We start from the raw sequence: 21,953 nt of genomic DNA, 5'->3' as shown, positions 1-21,953 counted from the left end.
TCCTGCAAACCTCTTCTCCACGGTTATAAAATAATGCTAATAGAAATAACTTGGTTGCCAACAACTGGGTAAAATCAATTCCCAAAGACATGAAAGGGGTCAGGGAGAGGAGGAAGGGATGAATAAGAGGAGCACAGGGTGTTTTTAGGGCAGTGAAACTATTCTGTATGAAACGGTAGTGGCAGACACGTGACATTTGTCAAAACCCATAAGACTATACAACACCATGCATGAGTCCTAATGTAAACTATGAACTTTAGTTAACTATAATGGATCAATCTTGGTTCATCGCTTGTAACAAATGTATCACAGGAATGCAAGATGTTAATGGGAGAAATGATGGGCAGGGAGGAGAGGGTATATGGAAACTCTACTTTCTGCACAAGTTTTCCGTAAATCTAAAACTGCTCTAAAAAATAAAGTCTTAAAAAAAAAAAAAGACAAGAACAGCTCACTTGTCTAAAAAGAATTGGGAAGTCCTCCATACTCTCGGCCTTCCGGATACCTTTCCCTCCACCGCCTTTGGAAGCTTTGATCATCAGTGGATAACCAACTTTTTCTGCTACCTGGGAGCAAAGGACAAAGAGATATCTTTAAAGTTAGTCACTTTCCTTGACTACCAAGACAAGTGAGAAGGTTCTGGCTCCCTGGCCCACAGGCTCTGTGCTTACCGCCAAACCCTCATCGACGTCTTTCAGACAACCTTTGTTGTAAACATCTTCTGGGACGCTGATCATTTTGCCCTGCTGCAGACCATCCTCTGTCCACTCCACCATCAGACCTGCAGAGTCACAAGGAAAGTGGAACCCTTCCCAGGTGGGCAGAAACGCACACACCACAGCAACCACAGGGCTCTCTCCTCACCCACATCACTCTAGAGCTGGATGTCTGCCCCAACAAATTATAGAAACACGTTCCTTCTGCTTCCATCAATGGCTTTTTTTTTTTTAAATAATTTATTCTATTTGTTGTTGTTGCCATTTAAAATGTACACAGTAGAACATACACCAATTCAACAATTTCGACACGTACAATTCAGTGATATCGATTATACTCTTCAAGTTGTTCAGCCATTCTTTTCTGAATCATTCTTCCCTATTAACATAAAATGGCTCCTAAGTGTTTTTATGGATTGATTCAATCTTGAAGGGGAAAGCGAAGCTGAAGAAATTCAGACTGACCAAACTGCCAACAATTGCTTTAGAACACATATGCGAATGTAAGGGGGTAGGGAAACTAGATTAATGGAAACAGGACAATCAGAATGGAAATAATGAGAATGGGAAGAATGCAGGCAAGGCCACTGAACAAACTGTGTAGAAATTGTTGAATGGAAACCTAAATTGCTACGTAAACCTTCACCGAAATACAATATTATTAAAAAATAAACACATCCCAAAAGAAAAATGAATTCAGACTGAGTCAACCAAGAACAACCATATTAGCCTGAATCCAAAAATCCCCAACTCTACCCTATAGGGGAAACCCTGGTGGCATAGCGGTTAAGTGCTACGGCTGCTAACCAAGAGGTTGGCAGTTCGAATCTGCCAGGTGCTCCTTGGAAACGCTATGGTGCAGTTCTACTCTGTCCTATAGGGTTGCTATGTGTCAGAATCGACTTGATGGCAGTGGGTTTTGGGTTTTTCTACCCTATGGAGTCATTCCTATGTAAGTCATTATTGGCCAAGGCCCTGTAAAGAAAAAAAAAAAAAAAAGCTTTCCATTTCAAATTAAAAATTCATGCTTTAGAAGGAAAAAACAAATTGAACAGGAAACTTCTGAGACAGTCTTCTGTTTATTTTTTGTCCTAGAAATTTAGAATTTTAGCCAAAGGAAGCAGCTAAACTTGTACATAGGATTTAACTATAAGATTATCAAAGTTCCATTATTTTTAATATTTTTTTAAATTGGGGTGGAGTTTAGAAACAACCTAAATGTGAACTATAGATGATTGTTAGTTTTGGCACATCCACATGATGTCATCGACATAGGCATTTCAAATGTTGTAAAGTCTATTGACATAGACAGTTGTTAGTGAAAAAAAAGTCAAAAATTAATAAATATAAGACACCAGTTTTTTCAAGTATATACATAGAATAAAGAACGGAAGGGTAGACACCCACATTGCAACAACTGGGTCATGTTCATTATGTTCAAGATTGGGTCATAGGATTATGGATGACTTTTATTTTCTTCCTTGTACTTGTCATATTTTCTAAGTTGTCTACAATGGAGTTGTACCATCTGCTCAATAATTTTAAAAAAATTTAAATGGAAGAATAAAAAAGCAAACTCAGGTCAACTACCCCACCCCCGCACACACTGTTCACACTGGCAAGATTGGGCCAAGAAGTTCCCCCAAAGTGAAGCTGAGGAACACTTACCACTTCCACTCCAGGGCAGGGTTGGGATCTGCAGTGTCTGGGCCACGATGGTAGATGCGATCTTATCTCCCAGGGCCCACATGGCCTCACTGGGAGGGCCTGAGGGATCAAGGACGGGGGGAAGGCAAAACCACGTCAGTCAGAAAACACTCTAGAGCCAAAGGCTGGCCAAGTGCTCAGTGGTAGGACCAGGTGAGGAGTAGACAACAAAGAAAGGTATTCAAGGCCCCAGCTCTCAAGGAGCTTAAAACCAAGTCAGGGAAGAAAAAGATGTGTTGGTCTGCAACTGTATCAGTCAACTTTCAACAAATATGGACTGTAAACCCAGCCTGGGTTACAATCTAAGCTATTGTGGCATACACAAAATTCACTCTGGGACCATGGGTAAAAAGCTAGACCAAGGGGGGCAAGCCAGCACCTCAAAGAACTAGACCTGGGGTCGACAAACTTTTTCTGTAAAGAGCCAGATAGAAAACGTTTTCAGATTTGTGGGCCTGATGGTCTCTGTCACAACTACTCAACAACTTTGCCAGTGTAGGGCACAACACATGCATGAATGGGTACGTCCATGTCCCAATAAAACTTTATTTATAAAAACAGGTGGTGGGCCAGGTCATGGGCTGACACCAACCTCCAGAGGAGCTAAAACTGAGGGACAACGAGAGGTGCGTGTGACAAACAGTCAAGACAGACATCCCAAATGTACTCAGAGACCATGGACAGAGAAAACATCAGCAATCGCAAGTTGCCAAGCAGACGCTCGACATATCAGGTGTTGATTTCCACTGAGCTGCTTCATACATGGGTAAGTTTGTGTTGCAGGCCCCAAGGTAAGGAGCAGCACCAGGGATTTAGTACATGACGAACGATTCCCCTAAGCCGTACAAGCATGGTCGGAGGTAGCATAACTACCTATACGAACTTAACAAACACAAGTAAAAACCCTGAAACAAACAGATGCCCTAAGACAATAAGTATCATTTCACCGAAGACGCCACAGAGATGAGGGACTCTGGTCCCAAGGGGTCAAGGGCATTCTAAAGGTCCGAGAATGGCCCAAGCAAAGGGCTGGCCGTAACAGAAATGTGATCCCCTAATCCCAGTCAGAAATATCTCAGTACCAAAAGAACACAAGCAGAGGATTCCGTTTTTCCTAACGTCATTCTGCTGTGATAACCACCTTAACGGCTCCTATTTCTATAGCCTGGAAGACTTACCCGTGTGCCCGCCCACCCCTCACCTGGTCTGCTCCCAGCAATGAAAGTGTGAGGTAGGAATACCAAATGCATCCCACTTTACAGAGCAGAACTAGAAAGAGAACCTCACCCAGCCAAGTTTTCCATAACATCCCAATTCCCACATATCCATGGAAACACACTCTACCTAGGAAAGCAATCCCATGCTTGTGCAGCAGCTCCGGAAGTTTGGGGTTTTCGGAAGCATGGCCCCAGCCAGCCCATACTGCCTGCAAAAGAGAGAGGCATGAGCTACGGTCTTCCTTCCCACGACACTGAAAGCTCTATGCCGTGTTGCGCCAACCCTGGATTTCTGAGTCTCGCAGAACCTGACTCCTCTACCTCTTCTGAACTGTGGGATCAAGTCGTTCTGGATTTCAGGGTCACCGTCCCCCTGTGGGCAGATGTGGGCACCCTGGCCAATCTACCTGCACGGGGATTCTCTTGGCAATGTCCAGGATCAGCTCCACGTTGGCATAGTTGTTGTTATTGGGCCCACCTGGGACAGGGACATACTGATCTGCCATCTTGATGTACTCTGAAATTAAAGAGGAGAGAAAAGGAAAGAACTACTGAGAGATGTCAGTCAAATGCAGAATACTCTGTGAGATGCAACGATATACGGACACAGAAATAATAACTCTAAATAACTCTATGTGGCAACAATGGACAAATGAACCTATGTCCCCACGGAAGCTTGTACGTGAACAATTGTACGTGAATGTTTATAACAGCAGAGCCAAAAGGTGGAACCAATCCAAATGTCCACCAGTGGATGAATGGATAACCGAATTTGGTTATATCCATACAAAGGAATATCACTCAGCCATCAAAAAAAAGTACTGATACATGCTACAATGTGGACGAACCTTGAAAGTATTACGAGAGGAGGCAAACACAAAAGGTGACGTATTGTCTAATGTCTTTTATATGACATATCGAGAAAGCAGATCCATGGTTGCCAAGGGACAGCAGGAATCATTACTTAATGGGCACTGGGTATCGATCTGAGATGATGAAAAAGTCTGGAAACCAGAAGGATGTGGTAGTCACATAACACTATAAATACACTAAATGCCACAGAATTGCATACTTTAAAATGGTGAACTGCACGTCACGTGAATTTCACCACAATTAAAAAAAAAATGGAAAAAGGTGTATGATAATCTGAAGAAAACTGAATGTATGATTTTAACATGTATGTGAACATATGTGAACATGTATGATATATGTGCCTCCGGACAAGGGCTGGGAGGGAGCAAAAGAAGATGGAAGCCAGCTGCCAGAATAGGGGGATTAGAAGTGGGTTTAAAAAAAATCTCCTCTTACAGTTTGTCTTCATATGGTTTTAGCACTAAACACTACAGTGACTTAACTTTAAAATATTTATGCTATCTAAGCTAGAAAGTCCACTCAGAGGGATATGTCCTTAAAAAAAACACTTGTCATTGAGGCCAAAGGATTACATAACAGGATGTTGGCAGAGCAGCACTCTGAACTGTGACAAATCAGACCATTCCATAGTCAAAGGTTGGTACATCTGAACTTGGGAATTCTCTAAGATCCCACGAATGAATGAAGTGGAACTTTAGGGGCAAGCACAGCAAGAAACTCAAGAGGACTGCTCCTTCTGGCCTTCCTGCCTCCAGTGTTCATCAGATCCATGTGTGCTGGCCACCATGAAGGTTCCAGAAATTATAAAGTGAGCAAGTCAGAGCTCACTGAATTTGACTTTAATGTTGAATTAGAAAAGCAAGGAAACAATACAATAGCTGCAGACTGTGGTCAGTGTTAGGAAGGAAATACCCAGGGTTCTCTGGGAGAGCAACACAGGAGGAAGTTCCCTGCTCAAAGGAGGTGATGTGTGACTGAGACATTGTGGCGGGGTGGGGAGGGGGCCTCCCAGCCAAGATCTGTGAGAAAGCACCTTCAGCAGCGGCCGCAGCTTGTGCCAACCTCTGAAAACAGAAACAGCACAACCAATCAGGACTCAAGGGAGGCCAGAGGGCAGTCGGATGGAGCCAGGAGGCCAGCAGGGCCAGAGCCATGTGGGGAAAGTTTAGTCTAAGCCTGATGTGAAGGTAACACTTTGGACTCCAATCCTGCCTACATCACATTCAGGTTGTGTGACCCTGGGCAAGTTATTTATATCCCTGTGCCTCAACTGTCTCTTCTGTAAAATGGGGTGTCATAGATTGAACTGTGTCCCCCCAAAATATGTGCTAACTTAGCTAGGCCATGATTCCTAGTATTGTGTGATTGTTCACCATTTTGTCATCTGATGTGCTTTTCCTATGTGTTATAAATCCTACCTCTATGATATTCATGAGGCAGGATTAGAGGTAGTTATGTTAATGAGGCAGGACTTCAATCTACAAGATTTAAAAAAAAAAAAGTGTTGCATTCCGACTTATAGCGACCCTATAGGACAGAGCTGTATCTGAAATCAATATATTTTGAGATATACTAGAGCCCTGGTAGTGCAGTAGTTAAGAGCTTGGCTGCTAAGTAAAAGGAGAGCAGTTCAAATCCACCAGCCACTCCTTAGAAATTATGGGGCAGTTCTACTCTGTCCTACAGGGATGCTATGAATCAAAATCAACTTGACAGGAACAGGTCTGGTTTCTTGGTTGTGACATAAAAGAGAGAAGAGAGCAGAGATGGGAGACCTCGTACCACCAAGAAACAAGAGCCAGGAGAATAGTGTGTCCTTTGGACCTGGGGTTTCTGTGCTGAGAAGCTCCTAGATCAGGAGATTGATGACAAGAACCTTCCCCCAGAACCAACAGAGAGAGAAAGGCTTCCGCTGGAGCTGGCACCCTGAATTCAGACTTCTAGCCTCCCAGACTGTTAAAGCCATCCACTTGTGGTATTTCTGTCACAGCAGCCCTAGATGACTAAGACACGGGCTAACAATCAAACCTGTCCTCACTGGCAGCTGTGAGTAACAAACAAGGCAGCACCCCTGCGTAGTGCCTGCCCTCGGAAAGGTTCAGGGACCAAGACTGAAGTTACTGATACTGGCAGCAGCATTGCAGGTATCAAGGAAGGGAATGACAAGACCTTTAGCTCTGCATTTGTTTTGTTGTCATTTTAGAGTGGTAAAATATGCATAACAAAACATTTGCCATTTCAACCATTTTTGTGTACAATTCAGTGATGTTTTAATCACGTTCACCAAGCTGTATAACCATCACCACTAACCACTTCCAATTTTTTTCCATCACCCTTAAAAGTGCCCCTTAAGCAATAACTCCCCATTTCCCTGTCCCTCCCACCCCTAGTAGCCACTAATAAACACTGGTCTCTATGCATTTGCCTATTGTAGAGACTTACATTAGTGGGATCCTATCAATATTTGTCCTTCTGTGTCTGACTTATCATAATGTTTTCAAGGTTCATCCATGTATCTGAACCTCATTTCTCTTCACGGCTGAGTAGTATTCCTTGCGTGTACACACCACATTTTGTCTATCCGTTCATCTGCTGATGGACGTTTAGGCTATTCCCACCTTTTGTCTATAGTGAATAATGTTGTTATGAACATTGGTGTACAAGTATCTCTTTGGGTCCCTGCTTTCAAGTCTTTCAAGTCTTTTGGGTATTTCCTAGGAGTAGTGGCGTAGTGGTTAAGAGCTACGGCTACTAACCAAAAGGTCAGCAGTTCGAATCCACCAGGCGCTCCTTGGAACCTCTATGGGGCAGTTCTACCCTGTCCTATAGGGTCGCTATGAGTCAGAATCGACTCAACAGCAGTGAGTTTAGCTTTTTTTTTTAAAGCAGATAAATGAATAAATGACTGAAATACAGTACATACATCTGTTTAAAAAAATTCCCAGGGACAGACACCAATCTGCTGTGAACGCAGACATTTCTCAAAGATGGGATCTCCACTTTGCATGGTAACTACTTGTGAGACACATGGATCGCTTTTGTTATCGGCAGAGAAGAAAGAACAACTGTGGGGTCCAACAAGGTACCCTGAGACTTCGAGGCCCAGGGGGACTTGCCCAGGCAGGGAAGGGGGTGAGGGCAAGTGGCGGGGGGTATGGCAGAGGGAGGGTCATGGCCCAGGTACCTGCATTGGCCTTGAGGTCCTCGGGGGTCACCATGACCACGAAGCGGATGGCCCGTTCATTGCGGAACATCTCGTAGGCCCACCTGCGGATGGAGCGCATGCACTTGACGGCAGCGATACCATTGTTGGCAATGAGGACCTAGAGAGGAATAACGAGGAAGGGGCAAGGGCTGCACCTGGGCTGCAGGTTTCGTGCTTGCAGGTGCTCAAACTCAGGTTGCAGAACAGATGACTGACTGAATAATTTTTATTCCTTTGGCTCCATCATGATCACCCTTAACATTTTTTTTTTTGAGTGTTTAGTATGTATCAAAGGAGCCCTGGCAGTGCAGTGGTTAAGCACTCAGCCACTAATCAAAAGGTTGCCAGTTTGAACCTACCAGCTGCCCTGCAAAGATTACAACCTCGGAAGCGCTGTCCAGCCATTCTACTCCACCCTACAGGGTCGCTATGAGCCAGAATTGACTTGATGGTGACAGGTATGATGTGCCAAGCCACGGTGCAACGTTCACACCTGCGTTCTTTCATTTCATCCTCACGGTGGCCCTCTGAAAGAGGTTTTGTTATTACCCCTATTTTGGTGTTAAAGACATAAAGACTCAGAGGAGTTAAGATGGTACCCAAGGTCACACAGCTAGCTAGCAGCAGAGCTGGGACTGGAGCCCACATCTGTCTTATTCCGTAGTCTGACCCAAGCTCTTAACTGCTGTCTCTGCAATTCATAGGCTAAAGGTTCCAGGTTTGGTAAAGAGTAAAGGCAATAACGGTAGCTGCACCCAAAAGCAGAGAGCATGGGGAGGGGTCCAGGTTTCAATTCCTGACTGTGTCATGAACTTGCTCTGTGGCCTTAGGCAGATCCTTCCCCACTCTGAGCATTACCTCCACATGAGGAAGTTGGACTGGCCAACCTCTGGGCTGGGTCTCTGTGGGATTTACAATTAAATTTACCCAAAGAATTTGGTCTTTGTCCTTGGTTCCTGAGCGATAAACTCTAAACCTTCTCCAGGGACTGAACTGTCTTTTATCTATACGGTTCCGGATCATACCTGAGGTTTTATGTAATGAGGTGACACGACTAGGGGCTGGCCAGGCCAAAACGACCTACTTCTGGCTATCAACCCAACCCTAGGGGAGGGAGCATGACTCAATTAATCATGCCTAAGTAATGAGGCCCTAACAAAGGCTCTGGACATGGAAGCTCCATGGGCTTCCTGGTTCGTGATAGACATCAACCCACATAGTGTGTCCCTTTTTCGGACATGGCAGCTCCAAGCTGGGAACCCTCCCAGACCTTACCCTGTGCAGGCATCTCTTCATTTGTATCTCTTTGGCTATAATACTGTAAGAGTAAGCATAGAATTTTCTGTGCGTCACTATAGGGAAAGACTGAACCTGAGGGAGTAGCCTGAGCCAGCAGGTCAGAAGTGAGGACATTGTGGGGACACCCAAGTTTGGGCTGGCATCTGAAGTCTTGGGCAGTCTTGGCAGTCTGGAGGACTGTGCCCTTTACCTGTGAGCTCTGACCTGGCCCAGGTGGTTAGGGTCAGAGGAAGGACAGTATGTACAGTGAATAGCGACTGAACTTCTTTGATTTAGTTGAAAATACAATGGAATAGATTAGATTGCAATTGAATTTTAAAGTCTCTAAGAAATAAAACCTAACTCTAGTTTGCTTGTCCCCTCCCCCCCCCAAAAAAGACAATTTACCTGACATTCCTGAAGGACACATCCCATTAGAGATTTGGGCTGTGGTCATCTCTGTTTTACAGAAGGGCAAACTGAGACATGGAGGGGTTAGGTCACTTGCCCGGATCTCACTTGCACCAGGATTTGCCTGTAGGCTTCTGGCTCTGGACTCAGTGTCCCTCCTACCCTTTCATAAATGCCTCTCGGGAGGTGACAAAACAGCTGGGCCCTGGCTTTCTCAATCTCATTACCAAAGCAAGGTGAAGAGGGAAAGATCTCTGAGTGACCCCAGCATGGCCCAGTTTCCCTCGGTCCCCATTTGTTCTAGCACATTCTGGGAGCCCCGTGGGAGAGAAGGCTGCTGGAGGCAAGCCTGCTGTTCTAGTCTCCAGGACTGTGGCTTTCCTATGAGAAGTGGTGAAGAGAGGGCATGCCCCAGGTCAGCTCCTAAGCCAGAATGTGCAAGGGCACCAGGCTGAGGCCTTTTGTGGCCAGCGCCCCTCTGGGCATCTGAGGACTGAATGCTAGCCATCAGCTGGGCAGGCTGCGAAACAGTCTCCTGGTGACTGTGGCAAAAATGCAGTTTGTGGATGGCCATACAGGAGATTCTGAATTCCAGGGCCTGGGGCAGGGCAGAGGAATCTATTTTTAACCAACAAGACTAGGTGTGGAACCACCAGGTTTGGGACCAGCACCAGTCTCAACCACTCAGTGCTTCACTAACTACGCTGGGGTGAGGGCGTGGGCTCTAGAGTCTGACAGCCAGGGTTCAAATCCCAGCTCTGTCACTGACTGACTGTGAGATCTAGGCTAGTGGCCTCCCCTCTCTGAGCTTCAGTTTCCTCATCTGTAAAATGGTACCCACTGACAGGGCTGGGGGGATGGTTAAATGAGATATAAGGATGAAAGCAGTTAACATAATGCCTGGCCCAGTGTAGGCCCTCAATAAATGGTAGCTGTTGCTGCTGCTGTTGTTGTTATTATTGTTATTGTTATTATTATCATTACCATCACTCAAAAAGAATGGAAGCTGACTTGGGTTCAAATCCCACCTCTACCACTCACTAGCTACATGACCTTGAACAACCAATGTCAAGTCTCTGTATCCTAACTTCCCCACGACTCCACCAGGAATAATCATAACAGCATGTAAGCAGATGGAATAAGAAACAAATGCGCAAAGTCTTTGTCCATGGCAACTCTTAGCAAACTATTCTCTTTCATTACTACCATTAGAATACGTGGGTCACCTCTCCATGGAACTGTAAACCTCGGGAGGACAGGGTTGTGTTTCAAGCTTCCCTCCTAATAACCTGGGTGGTACAAACAGCCAATGTGCTCAGCTGCTAACCTAAAGGTTAGAGGTTTGAGTTCACCCAGAGGTGCCTCAGAAGAAAAGCCTGGTGACCGACTTCCAAAATAATCAGCCATTGAAAACCTTACGGAGTGCAGTTCCACTCCGACACACAAGGAGTCACCAGGAGTGGGAATCAGCTCGACGACAACTGGTTTTGGTCTCAATAACCTAAAGAGCAGCCCCTTTCACAGAGACACCTCGGGATTCTTTGTAGGAGGAGCCCACTGACTGGGCTCAGAGGCCTCAGTCTCCTCTGTGAAATGGGCCACTGCACGTGCTGCACTGAGCTATTGCGAGGGTGGAAAGCTCCTGCAGGTCAAGTGCCTAACACTTAGCAAGTGCTCGTGAGAGAGTTCCCTCGCCTCCGCTGAGGAATGGCCCAGAAGCTGGTTTTCCATCTCCAGCTGGGAAGAGGGGCCCCTCCACCAGGTCCCGGCCCCCACCCAGAATGCCAGGACACATCCTTACCTTCTCGATGACCCGATTTCCTCCAAAGCGTGTGACAAACTCAGCTGGAGAAGCCACGGTAAAGTCTCTATGCAGATCCAGCTTTTTGTGCTCACGGCCCCTCTTCACCAGGTGGAGCCCCGACATGCTTGGCCTGCAGAGGGAAAGACAAGCCACCTCAGGGAGGGGGCCAGCTGGGCTGCAGGCCCCAGAGCACCCCATACAGGGGAGTTGGGGGTCCTGAACCTATGAAATGAATGACAACAAAGAAGCCCACGTTAGGCCCCTCTGCTTTGCAATCCTTCTCCCAAGATCTTGAAGCACTTCACTTGAGGGCACTGATCTCATCCACCCTGGAGACTAGAAGAACTAGATGGTGCCCAACTACTACTACCAACCACTCTGATCAGGGCTACAATAGGTGGACCCTGATAGAAGGGGAGAAAAATGTGGAACGGAACTCAAATTCTTAAAAAGTCTACTTACTGGACCAGTTGAGACTAGAGGTCTCCCTGAGACGATCACCCTGAGATAATCTTTAAACCTTAAATCTAAATAATAGATCCATTTATAAAATAAAATAATATCACCTATGAGTAATGAGTTCCTTTAAAAAATCATCTATGTAAGACCAAATGGTCAAAAATTACTCCAAAGCAAAGATGAGAAGGTAAGGGGGCAGGGAAACTAGAATACTGGAAATGGTACAACCAGAACGGAATGAATGAGAATGACGACACATAGCAAAAAAATGCAACCAATATCACTGGGTAATTTGTGTAGAAATTGTTAAATGAGAACCTAATGTACTATGTAAACTTTCAGTTTAAGCACAATAAAGTATTATTAAAAAAAAAAAAAAAACAGACACTTGAGGGCAGGAAATAGCTTCTGGAGGGGCCAGGGCACAAAATGAAGCAGGAGGGAGCCCTTCACCTGCCCCCAGGTATACGCTTAGATTTCTAATCTTCCTCAATTACTTTTTCCTTTACATGATGGAGCATGAGTTCTGTCATTTAGGAACTCAAAATAGTACTAAAAAACATAGAACAGGGGTAGGAGTGTATGATCAGGGAGGAAGCCCTCAGGACTCCTTAATCAGGGCAGTGGTTACAGTCTAATACTTGGTATCTGTTAAATTGTATTTATATTTTCCATGCACTTTTCTGCGTGCACATTTCACATTTTTAAAAACTGGAAACAAATAAAAAAGGGTAACAAAATAGAGGTTCCTTGCCCCACCCCGCCAACCCCCCGTGCCACAAAAAATCACTTTTGGATTTTTCTGGCATTTATACATCTCCATGGTTCTAAGCAGTGGGCTGATGGTTCTAAGAAGGAGCCCTGGTGGCACACTGGTTAAAGCACTCGGCTGGTAACTGAAAGGTTGGTGGTTCCAATTCACCAGGCACTCCGCAGGAGAAAGATGTGACAGACTGCTTCCATAAAGATCACAGCCTTGGAAACCCTATGGGGCAGTTCTACGCTGCCCTGTAGGGTCGCTATGAGTTGGAATCAACTTGACAGCAAGGGGCAACGGGTGTAGTTCTAAGAGGTACAAATAGTTAATGCTCTGGGCTACTAACCAAAAGGCTAGGGGTTCCAGCCCACGCAGAAACACCTCAGAACAAAGGCCTGGTGATCTACTTCTGAAAAACCAGCCAAGGAAAACCTAATAGAGTGCAGTTGTACTCTGAAACACATGGGGGCACCGTTGAGTTGGAATCGACTAGACAGCAGCTGGTTCATAGCTCTAAACAATATAAGTACACCATCTTGTGAGTCATCAATCTAAGACCCCAGCTACAGCCTCCCTTTAATAGATGAGGATTTAGCTCTCTTGCCAGGCCATCCCATCCGCTTCCCCATCCCTGACCCCCCAATAGACTATATACCGTCATTTGGTAAAGGAGGTCAGGTGGTACAGTGGTTGAAGTGTTTGGCTGCTAACTCACCAGCCGCTCCTTGTGAGAAAGATGTGGTTGTCTGCTTCTGTAAAGATTTACAATCTTGGAAAACCTGTGTGGCAGTTCTACTCTGTCCTACAGTCTCTATGAGTTGGAGTTGACTCAAGGGGAACAGAGTTTTTACAGGTAATTTAGTAAATTCGGTATTATAGTGTTTCATTAGCCTATGATCATTATTCACAGAAGAGTTTTGCAGTGTACCAAATTCTTCCTTCCCTCCCCTCCCCTTCCCTTTCCTTCATTTCCTTCCTTCCCCCTGGAGTTAACGATGTCATCCATTTACTTGGTGTTCGTTGCACCTGTTACTAATTCAGCCCACTCTGTCTAAAAGCCTCTCAGTACACCAAAAGGTTGGAGGTTGGAACCCACTCATTGGTGCCGTGAAAGAAAGGCCTGGTGATCTGCTTCCATAAAGATGATAGCCCAGGGTTGAGGGCTGTGGGAACCACGGTTTCAGGGAACATCGAGCTCAATTGGCATAACAGCGTTTATAAAGAATATGTTCTACATTCTACTTTGGTGTCTGAGGTCTTAAAAGCCTGTGAGCGGCCATCTAGGATATTCCACTGGTCTCACCCCTTCAAGAGCATGGAAGAATGAAGAAAACTAAAGACACAAGGGAAAGATTAGTCCACAGCCTCCACCAGACTGAGTCCAGTACAACTAGATGGTGCCCAGCTACCGCCACTGACTGCTCTGACAGGGATCACAAGAGAGGGTCCCGGACAGAGCTGGAGAAAAATGGAGAACAGAATTCTAACTCAAAAAGAAAGACCAGACTTGCTGGCCTGACAGAGACTGGAGAAACCCTGAGAGTATGGCCCCTGGACACCGTTTCAGCTCAGTAATGGGGTTATTCCTGAGGTTCACCGTTCAGCCAAAGATTGAATAGACCCATGGAACAAAACAAGACCAGGCCTGGGCAGGAACTGGAAGGGAGGAGGGAACAAGAAAGCTGGTTAATAGGGCACCCAGGGTTGAGAAGGGAGAGTGCTGACATGTCGTGGGGTTGTTAACCAATGTCATACAACAATGTGTGTACTAACTGTTTGATGAGAAACTAGTTTGTTCTGCAAACCTTCATCTAAAGTTCAATAAAAATTTTGAAAAAAAAAAAGTACAGCCAAGACGACCCTGTAGAGTTCAAGTCTACTCTGTAGCACATGGGGTCACTGTAAGTCAGAATCAACTCAATGGCAACAGTTTTGGTTTGACACACAAAATAATTGATCGATTTCATTTTTTTTTTTTTTTCCATTGGAGACATCCCTCCTACGATGTCTCTTTTCATGTGGGTTGGCTATTCTCTAGGCCTCCTACTGAGCCGCCGTCCTGGGGCTTCCCTTTGCAAAAATCCTTAGAATTCCCTTGAATTTCCCTCCGGGGTTAAATTTCTATGGGGGGGAGGATCTCATGGCTCCCTCTTTCTTGGTGTACTCCATTGTTTTGCTGAAGCATATCCTCCAGTTGTTTCATCCACTTAAAAAGTTGATACAATAGCAGGGTGCATGACAATCACGTCCTCAACGTGCCTGTAGTGCTCCTGGCACCGCTGGCGTCTCTCCACAATCATTCTGCAGGTTTCTTTTAATTCTGTGTTGGATCACCTGTTTCCCATCTGTTGCTCTTCTTCAGTTTACTTTCTTGTTTCAGTGGAAGACATCCTCCAGTAGCTTTCTAAGAAAGGATGTTTGGAGGATAAATGCTTTGCGGCCTTGCATGTTCTAAAAATGTCTTTCTTCTGCCTTCACATTTGACCCTACTGTCTGGCTGCATACGGAATTCTAGGAAGGAAAACCTTCTCCTTCGAGTTCTGGAAGCATTCTGCCATTGTGTTCTGGCTTCCAGGATTGCTAGAACCAGAGCTGTTCTGATCCCTGGTCCTCTGTACCCCTTGCCTTCGAGTAGATTCCGACAAGCCTATAAGACTGAGTAGAACTGCCACATAGGGTTTCCAAGGCTGTAATCTTTATGGAAGCAGACCGCCACATCTTTCTCCCACAGAGCAACTGGTAGGTTCAAACTGCCAATCTTTCAGTCAGCAGCCAAGCACTTAACCGCTGCGCCACCAAGGCCCTTATCCTCTGTAAGTGGCCTATTTTTTTCTCATCCAGAAGTTAAAGGATCTACTCTTTGTCCCCAGTCCACTATAATTTCACATGCTGTGCCCAGGTATGAGGCTGGGAGTCTGTCAGACCCTTTAAATCTGGAAAACTCGTGTCCTGGGAAAGTGTCTTCAAGTATTTCCTTGATAATTGTGTTGCCTCCTTTTTCTCTATTCTCTCCAGAAGTCCTCTTACTTGGATGTTGAAATTACCAGATTGGCCCTTTATTTTTTATTTTCCCCCTCTTCTCTTTTTATTCTCCTGGGCGATTTCCCTATCCTTACTGTCTCAGTGTTCGGTTGAGTTTTTCATTTCTGCAAAACCATAGTTTTAATATCCAGGAGTTTATTTTGGTGTGCAAACGTTCCCTTTTTTTACAGCATCCTGTTCCTATATGTGTGGAAACCCTGGTGGCATAGTGGTTAAGTGCTACGGCTGCTAACCAAAAGGCTGGCAGTTCAAATCCACCAGGCGCTCCTTGGAAACTCTGTGGGGCAGTTCTACTCTCTCCTATAGGGTTGCTGTGAGTCGGAATTGACTCAACGGCAGCGGGTTTCTTTTTTTTTTTTTTTTTTGGTTCCTATATGTGCAATATGCCCTCTGACTTCTATGAGGAGACAAATGATAAGTTTGTTTTTTTAATAAAGTTCTCTTGGCATGGTTTCTGTTTCTTCCAAGTTTCCTGTGACCGTTTGTTTGGGCCCTGTCTTCCATATTAGGAACTGCACTCAAATGTTTGGGAAGCCCTAGTTACCTCATGACTAAAACAAAAAACAAAAATCCCGCTGCTGTCTGTCCTATACGTCATAGCAACCGTATAGGACAGAGTAGAACTTGCCCCATAGGGTTTCCAAGGCTAGAATCTTTACAGAAGCAGACTGCCACATCTTTATCCCCCGGAGTACCTGGTGGGTTCAAACCACTGACCTTTCGGTTTGCAGCTGAGTGCTTAACCACTGTGCCACCATGTTAGGGACTAACGGGCTAGTGCGAAGCATAGAACCTGCGGGTGTGGCTGGCTGACTGTGAGCTTCAACATAGGGTGATCTGGAAGGGCTATTTGCTGAGGAACCCCCACTTCAGTATGTTTAATGTCTTCCACCTTGCTGGTCCAATTCCCTAGGAAAAGCCTTTTGGTCTTCTGCCTGGAGGACAAATGTTGGCAGGAAGGAGAGGGGCTGGACAGGCTGGGGAGGTCTCAGGATCAGCACCTACACAGATTCTTATCCTCTTGCTTGGGATACAGGCCCCATACCTTCAACTGTGCCCATCAACCTCCGGAATCCCAAGGCCTTCTGTCTTTCCCTCTCTAGAGAATAAACTGCCACCTTCCTTCTGCTGGGATAGAGGTGGGGCGGTCGCCCAGCCACATGGAGCAGGGGAGGGGATCTAGGACTCTTTTATCCAATCCTTCTTATATTGGTACCTGCCCCTGGTGGCGCAGTGGTTAAGAGCTTGGCTGCTAACCAAAAGGTCAGCAGTTCAAATATACCAGATTCACCTTAGAAACCCAATGGGACAGTTCTACTATGGTCACCAGGAATCAGAATTGACTCCAGAGCTTGATGGCAATGACTGTGGGTTTTTTTTTTTCTTGTTTTTTTTTTCTCCCCCCACCTCCTTCCAAAGGTACAGATGCCCCCAGCTCCTGCGCCTGCAGGGGGTCTGCAATGAAGTCCCATAGGTTCTCAGCCTTCCTTGCCGCTTCAGGGTTCAGCCTTCTTGATTCCACTAAGCCACTCATTCAGCTGCTTTCTGGCTTCCAAAATGCGGTTGCTAATATCCCCTCCTGTTCTCCCTGTCTTGGGGGATTTCTACCTCTTTGAAAAATTAATTAACTTTAAAATGCTCTTTGCTGCCATTGGGGGGAGATTTGGTAGGAGCAAAATCAATGTGGACACTCAGTTCACCATCTTAACCTGGCAACGGGGCGTTTAAGCTGGGGAGACCTCGGCCAGGAATCACTTAGAGGTTAACCGCCCAGAGGTGTGTCCAGCAATGTGTCGTCGGGCACCTTGGGAGGCTGGGGCTAAGTGGGGTCAGGAGCCCAAAGTCTTGGCGAAGAACTGATGGGTCCCGAAGATCACCACCAGCAGGCCACCATATATTTGTCATGCTATTAGCTTGTTAAACAAAAGATACCATCCTAGGTATCTCCCCAGAAGAAGTGAAAGCAGGAAGGCAAACAGAAACCTGTACACCAATGTTCACCGCAGCACTATTCACAAGAGCCAAAAGGTGGAAACAACCAAAATGTCCATCAACAGATGAAGGGATAAACAAAACGTGGCATACACATACAATAGAATATTACTCAACCATGAAGAGCAATGAAATCCCAATGCATGCCACAACACAGAAGAGCCTTGAAAACATCATGCTGAGTGAAATCAGTCAGTCACAAAAGCACAGATACTGCATAATCTCACTTTCATGAAATAAGCAAAGACAAAGAAACCAAAGATGATTAGTAGTTACCAGGGCTGGGAAGGAGGGGGAAGGGAGAGTTTTTGCTTAGGGGGCACTGAGCTGATGTTAATGGTGGTGGAATGATTTGGAAAAGGTTAATGAGAATGGTTGCACAACCTGAAGAATGCAACCAGCATCAATGAATAATAGGTGTGAAAAAAAAAAGTAGACATGAGCAGCCTTTGATTTGCCTGAGCGGTGAACAGCAAAGCTGGAAGTAAATAAGCAGTCAAGGAAGAGTGATTCCATTGTTGTTGCTGTTGGTTGTCACCAAGTCGGCTCCACCTGCTGTTAGTCCGAGGGACTCTGGTGGCCTGCATGTTGCTATGATGCTGGGAGCTATGCCACCGGGATTTCAAATACCAGCGAGGTCACCCATAGTGGGCAACTTTCAGCAGAGCTTCCAGACTGACACAGACTAGGAAGAAAGACCTCGTGATCTACTTCTGAAAATCAGCCAATGAAAACCCTTTGGATCACAACAGAATACTGTCCAGTAGAGTGGTAGGAGATGAGCCCCCTAGGTTGGAAGGCACTCAAAATTAACAGTGGCCACAGCAAGGGACTGGAGCATACCAACGATCGTGAAGATGGTACGATGGTTTGTTCTGTTGTACATGGGTTCCATTTTACAGATGGGGAAACTGAGACCCAGTCAGGTAAAATGGGTCACCCAGCAAGTCAGCAGCCTGGGCTCTTTGCACCAGCATTTTCTGCTATATAAAGTCTCTGCGTTCTACCCCCCTCCCCCCCACCTCTGGGGACAAGACTAAACCATGGGAAAAGCCTTCTACAATCCGGTAGCCTGCATCCCCGCCCCCCAAATCAGGAACCAACAAAAGCTTCACCTGTTAGAGACGGAGAAACAGACTTCTAGGCCAAAGGGCCAAAAAGAGAAATGAATGACAGAAACCCATCATGTTTATCTGCCAAAATCAACAGGATATGTATTTTCAATTAAGGTTTTTTCTGCTCAGCTGGCCTTAAGCATAGTACCTGAATGAATGAATGAATGGACAAATGAACAAATGGTTTCTAGCCTTCGAGATGGCCTTGTTGCCTCCCATAAACCGCAAGCAGCTTTTCTTCTATACCTCCTAGCACTGAGTTGCAGAAATGAAATAGGCCTTAGAACAGTCCTTTGGAAGGTCAGCATCACCTTGTGAATGTGAACAGTACTTTTATCATAACTGCATTTCGATAACCAGCAAGTTCAGTTTGTTTTTAAGATTATGGGTGGTTGCTGTTGCCTTCTCTTTGCCTGTACGTCCTGAATTTTCTGCAGTGACATATTACTTTTCAATAAGGAAAAAGTTATTAAAACCAGCTATATGAGACCAAAAGGTCAATAATTACTCTAAAGCAAAAATGAGAAGGGGCAAGGAAACTAGAGTACTGGAAACAGAACAACCAGAATGCAGTTAAAAGAGAATATTGACACATTGTGAAAAATACAACTGATGTCCCTGAACGATCTGCGTAGAAATTGTCAAATGGGAACCTAATTGGCTGTGTAAACTTTCACTGAAAACACAATAAAATATTATACCAAAAAAGACAGAAAAAAGTTATTAACTTTGTAATAGGGATACCCAAAGCCACCGCCATTCCAGTGTCCCTTGCCAAGGCACTCAGTTTCCTTATCTGTAAAATGGGGATGATAATAGCACGTACCCCACAGGGCTGAGGAGATTAAATGAATCAATACACAGAAAGCAACAGAAGAGTGCCTGGTGCACAAAAATGCTGGAAAATTATTTCAATGGAGAATTCCAAGAGGGTCAGGGACTGCTGATCTCCCTCTGCCCCTTGCTCCATGAAGCCCAGGGTCTGGTCCCCAACCGTCCATTCTCCTCATGAGACAGGTAAGAGATTGGACTGGCTAATAATGAAATAACCTCTGTTTCAGTATTCTTCGAATCTAAACCGAAGTGCAGACCACTATATAACTTTTACTGCTGGCACCCGAGAACTACTTGTGATTAACAAACGAGGTGCTCAGACAAGATAAGGGGCTACACTCCAAGGCCCTGTGTGCTTGACCAGCTATAATTAAATAGTCTCTGATTCAGAATTCTTGGAATCTAAACCTAAGCGCAGACCACCATATAACTTTTTTACTGCTGGCACTCGAGGACTACTTGTGACTACCAAACTAGGTACTTAGACAACATAAGGGGCCATATTTCCTATCCCTACACGCCTGACCAGCTATAAATTACTGATAACCCTTCTGAGTTGTTTTTCAAGTCCCCCACCAGGTGCAGAGCATGTACAGTAAAAATCAAAGTAACTTATGAATGGCCTTCCACATGAGATAATCATGAACAAAGATCCCTTGCCAGGACTCAAACCAGGATCCAGAGACATCACGCATGCATAACATCCCAGAATACGTTCTATTTGACATCCCAGCAGCCTTTGTGACAGACTCCATCTTAGTTCCAGCAACCTCTGCGAGGAAATCCATCTTGAATTCCAACTGCACGCTCATTTGGTTTGCATAATCCCTCCCCTTCTCCTGAAAATCACCACCCATCTAATGAATAAAGATAATACCTTTTTATAAGCCCTAAGAAATCCTTCATTCAGAGAGAGACTGGAGGCTAGCATAGGTGAAAACCCCTCTCCGTCTCTGCCTTGCGAGCCTTTTCCTAATAAACCTTTGTTCGTGTGGAACCTCTGAGCCTCTACTGGTCATTCTTGATCAGAAGAAGGTAGGAACCCAGGTAGGGCTTAGTCCTGAGCTGGGAAGCCCTGCTCTGTAACACTCACTCCTTCCACAGCCTTCCCTGACTGGCTGGCTTTATCTTTTGGCCTCAGAAAGGGCAACAAACATACAAACATTAAAACTCTCACAATTCGACCTAAAGCTCAACAAAGAAAAACTCAACCATTAGAAAAACATCATTTTGTGCCCATGGAAAAACCATTCCTGGCCGCCATTTTGATATCAAATTGGTGACAGAGCCATCCGACCACAAGCCAATCAAAAGCATTTACAGTGGGTCAACCACACAATGCTATCAGAATGGTCTTCTTTCAAGTCTCCCAGGCTAGTGGCTATTTTGATCTGTTTTTGACAAAGTTGGAAGCAAACCAACATTGGCTCTGGAGACTGACCTTTAGCCGGCATTTGCCCCAGTGGAAGGAGGAGCACCTTTGCCTGGTGCTAAGCCCTGCCCTTACAGGATCAGGCAAGAGTAGGGGCTGAAATGTTCCATGGTGACTTTGGAAATGGCTTCACATGCAAACAGCTACACAACAGATGGTGTCAGCCAAACACCAAACACAGTCAGCTGTCCGAGCACATGACCTGGCAAAACCACATTGGGAACAGAGAGAAGAAACATTTTTGAGTGCTCGCTGAGGGTCAGATACAGGGGTCTTCTCACTGACTCTGCACAATTCTGTGCAGCAGACACTACCATCTGTTTTCCATGATGAGGGAACCGAGGCTCAGAGAAGGCCAAGGGACTTAAGTCACACAGCCGGCAAGTAGTAGAGCTGGGATTCTAATCCAAATCTATCTGACCCCCAAAATCTAATTCTGCAGCAGAAAGATCAGATTATTTGAGATAAATGGGAGCACCTCTATTGTCTGAACTTTAAAAAACAAACACTTGCATTTCAGAGGCAGTGTGTATAATGCAGGAAACCCTGGTGGCATAGTGGGTAAGTGCTACTGCTGCTAACCAAAAGGTTGGCGGTTCAAATCCACCAGGCACTCCTTGGAAACTCTGTGGGGCAGTTCTACTCTGTCCTACAGGGTCGCCATGAGTCGGAATCGACTCAACGGCAACAGGTTTGGTTTGGTTTTGGTTATATATAATGCAGAGTCCCTGGGTGATGCAAATAGCTAAGGTGACTCGCTGCTAACCAAAAGGTTGGAGGTCCAAGTCCACCCAAAGGCACCGCAGAAGAAAGACCTGGCAATCTACTTCCAAAAAAAATCAGCCATTGAAAACTCTATGGAGCACCATTCTACTCTGACACACATGGGGTCTCCCCGAGTTGGAACTGACTCGATGGCAACGGATACTGGTATGTGTAATGCAGGGCTCTCAAGCAGGGGCAATTCTGCTTCCCAGGGGGCACTGGGCAACATCAGGAGACATTTTTGTTTGTCACACCTTGTGGGTGCTCCTTGCGTCTAGTGGGTGGAGGCCAGGAATGCTGTTCAACATCTTACAATCCACAGGATAGCCTGCACCACAAAAAATGA

General features: G+C 45.5%; 1 protein-coding gene across 1 annotated transcript in view; it reads right to left on the bottom strand.

The window, feature by feature from the left end:
- ACACB (acetyl-CoA carboxylase beta) overlaps positions 1-21,953 on the bottom strand; it is a 128,062-nt gene that overhangs the window by 89,471 nt on the left and 16,638 nt on the right. The window contains 7 exon segments of the mRNA XM_023559423.2: positions 456-566; positions 672-781; positions 2,385-2,483; positions 3,768-3,849; positions 4,048-4,157; positions 7,698-7,836; positions 11,209-11,341. Of these exon segments, the coding sequence (XP_023415191.1) occupies positions 456-566; positions 672-781; positions 2,385-2,483; positions 3,768-3,849; positions 4,048-4,157; positions 7,698-7,836; positions 11,209-11,341 (784 nt within the window).

This window comes from Loxodonta africana, chromosome 19 (assembly GCF_030014295.1).
Source record: "Loxodonta africana isolate mLoxAfr1 chromosome 19, mLoxAfr1.hap2, whole genome shotgun sequence".
Classification (NCBI taxonomy): Eukaryota; Metazoa; Chordata; class Mammalia; order Proboscidea; family Elephantidae; genus Loxodonta; species Loxodonta africana.
This window is presented reverse-complemented; position numbering and strand designations above follow the sequence as displayed.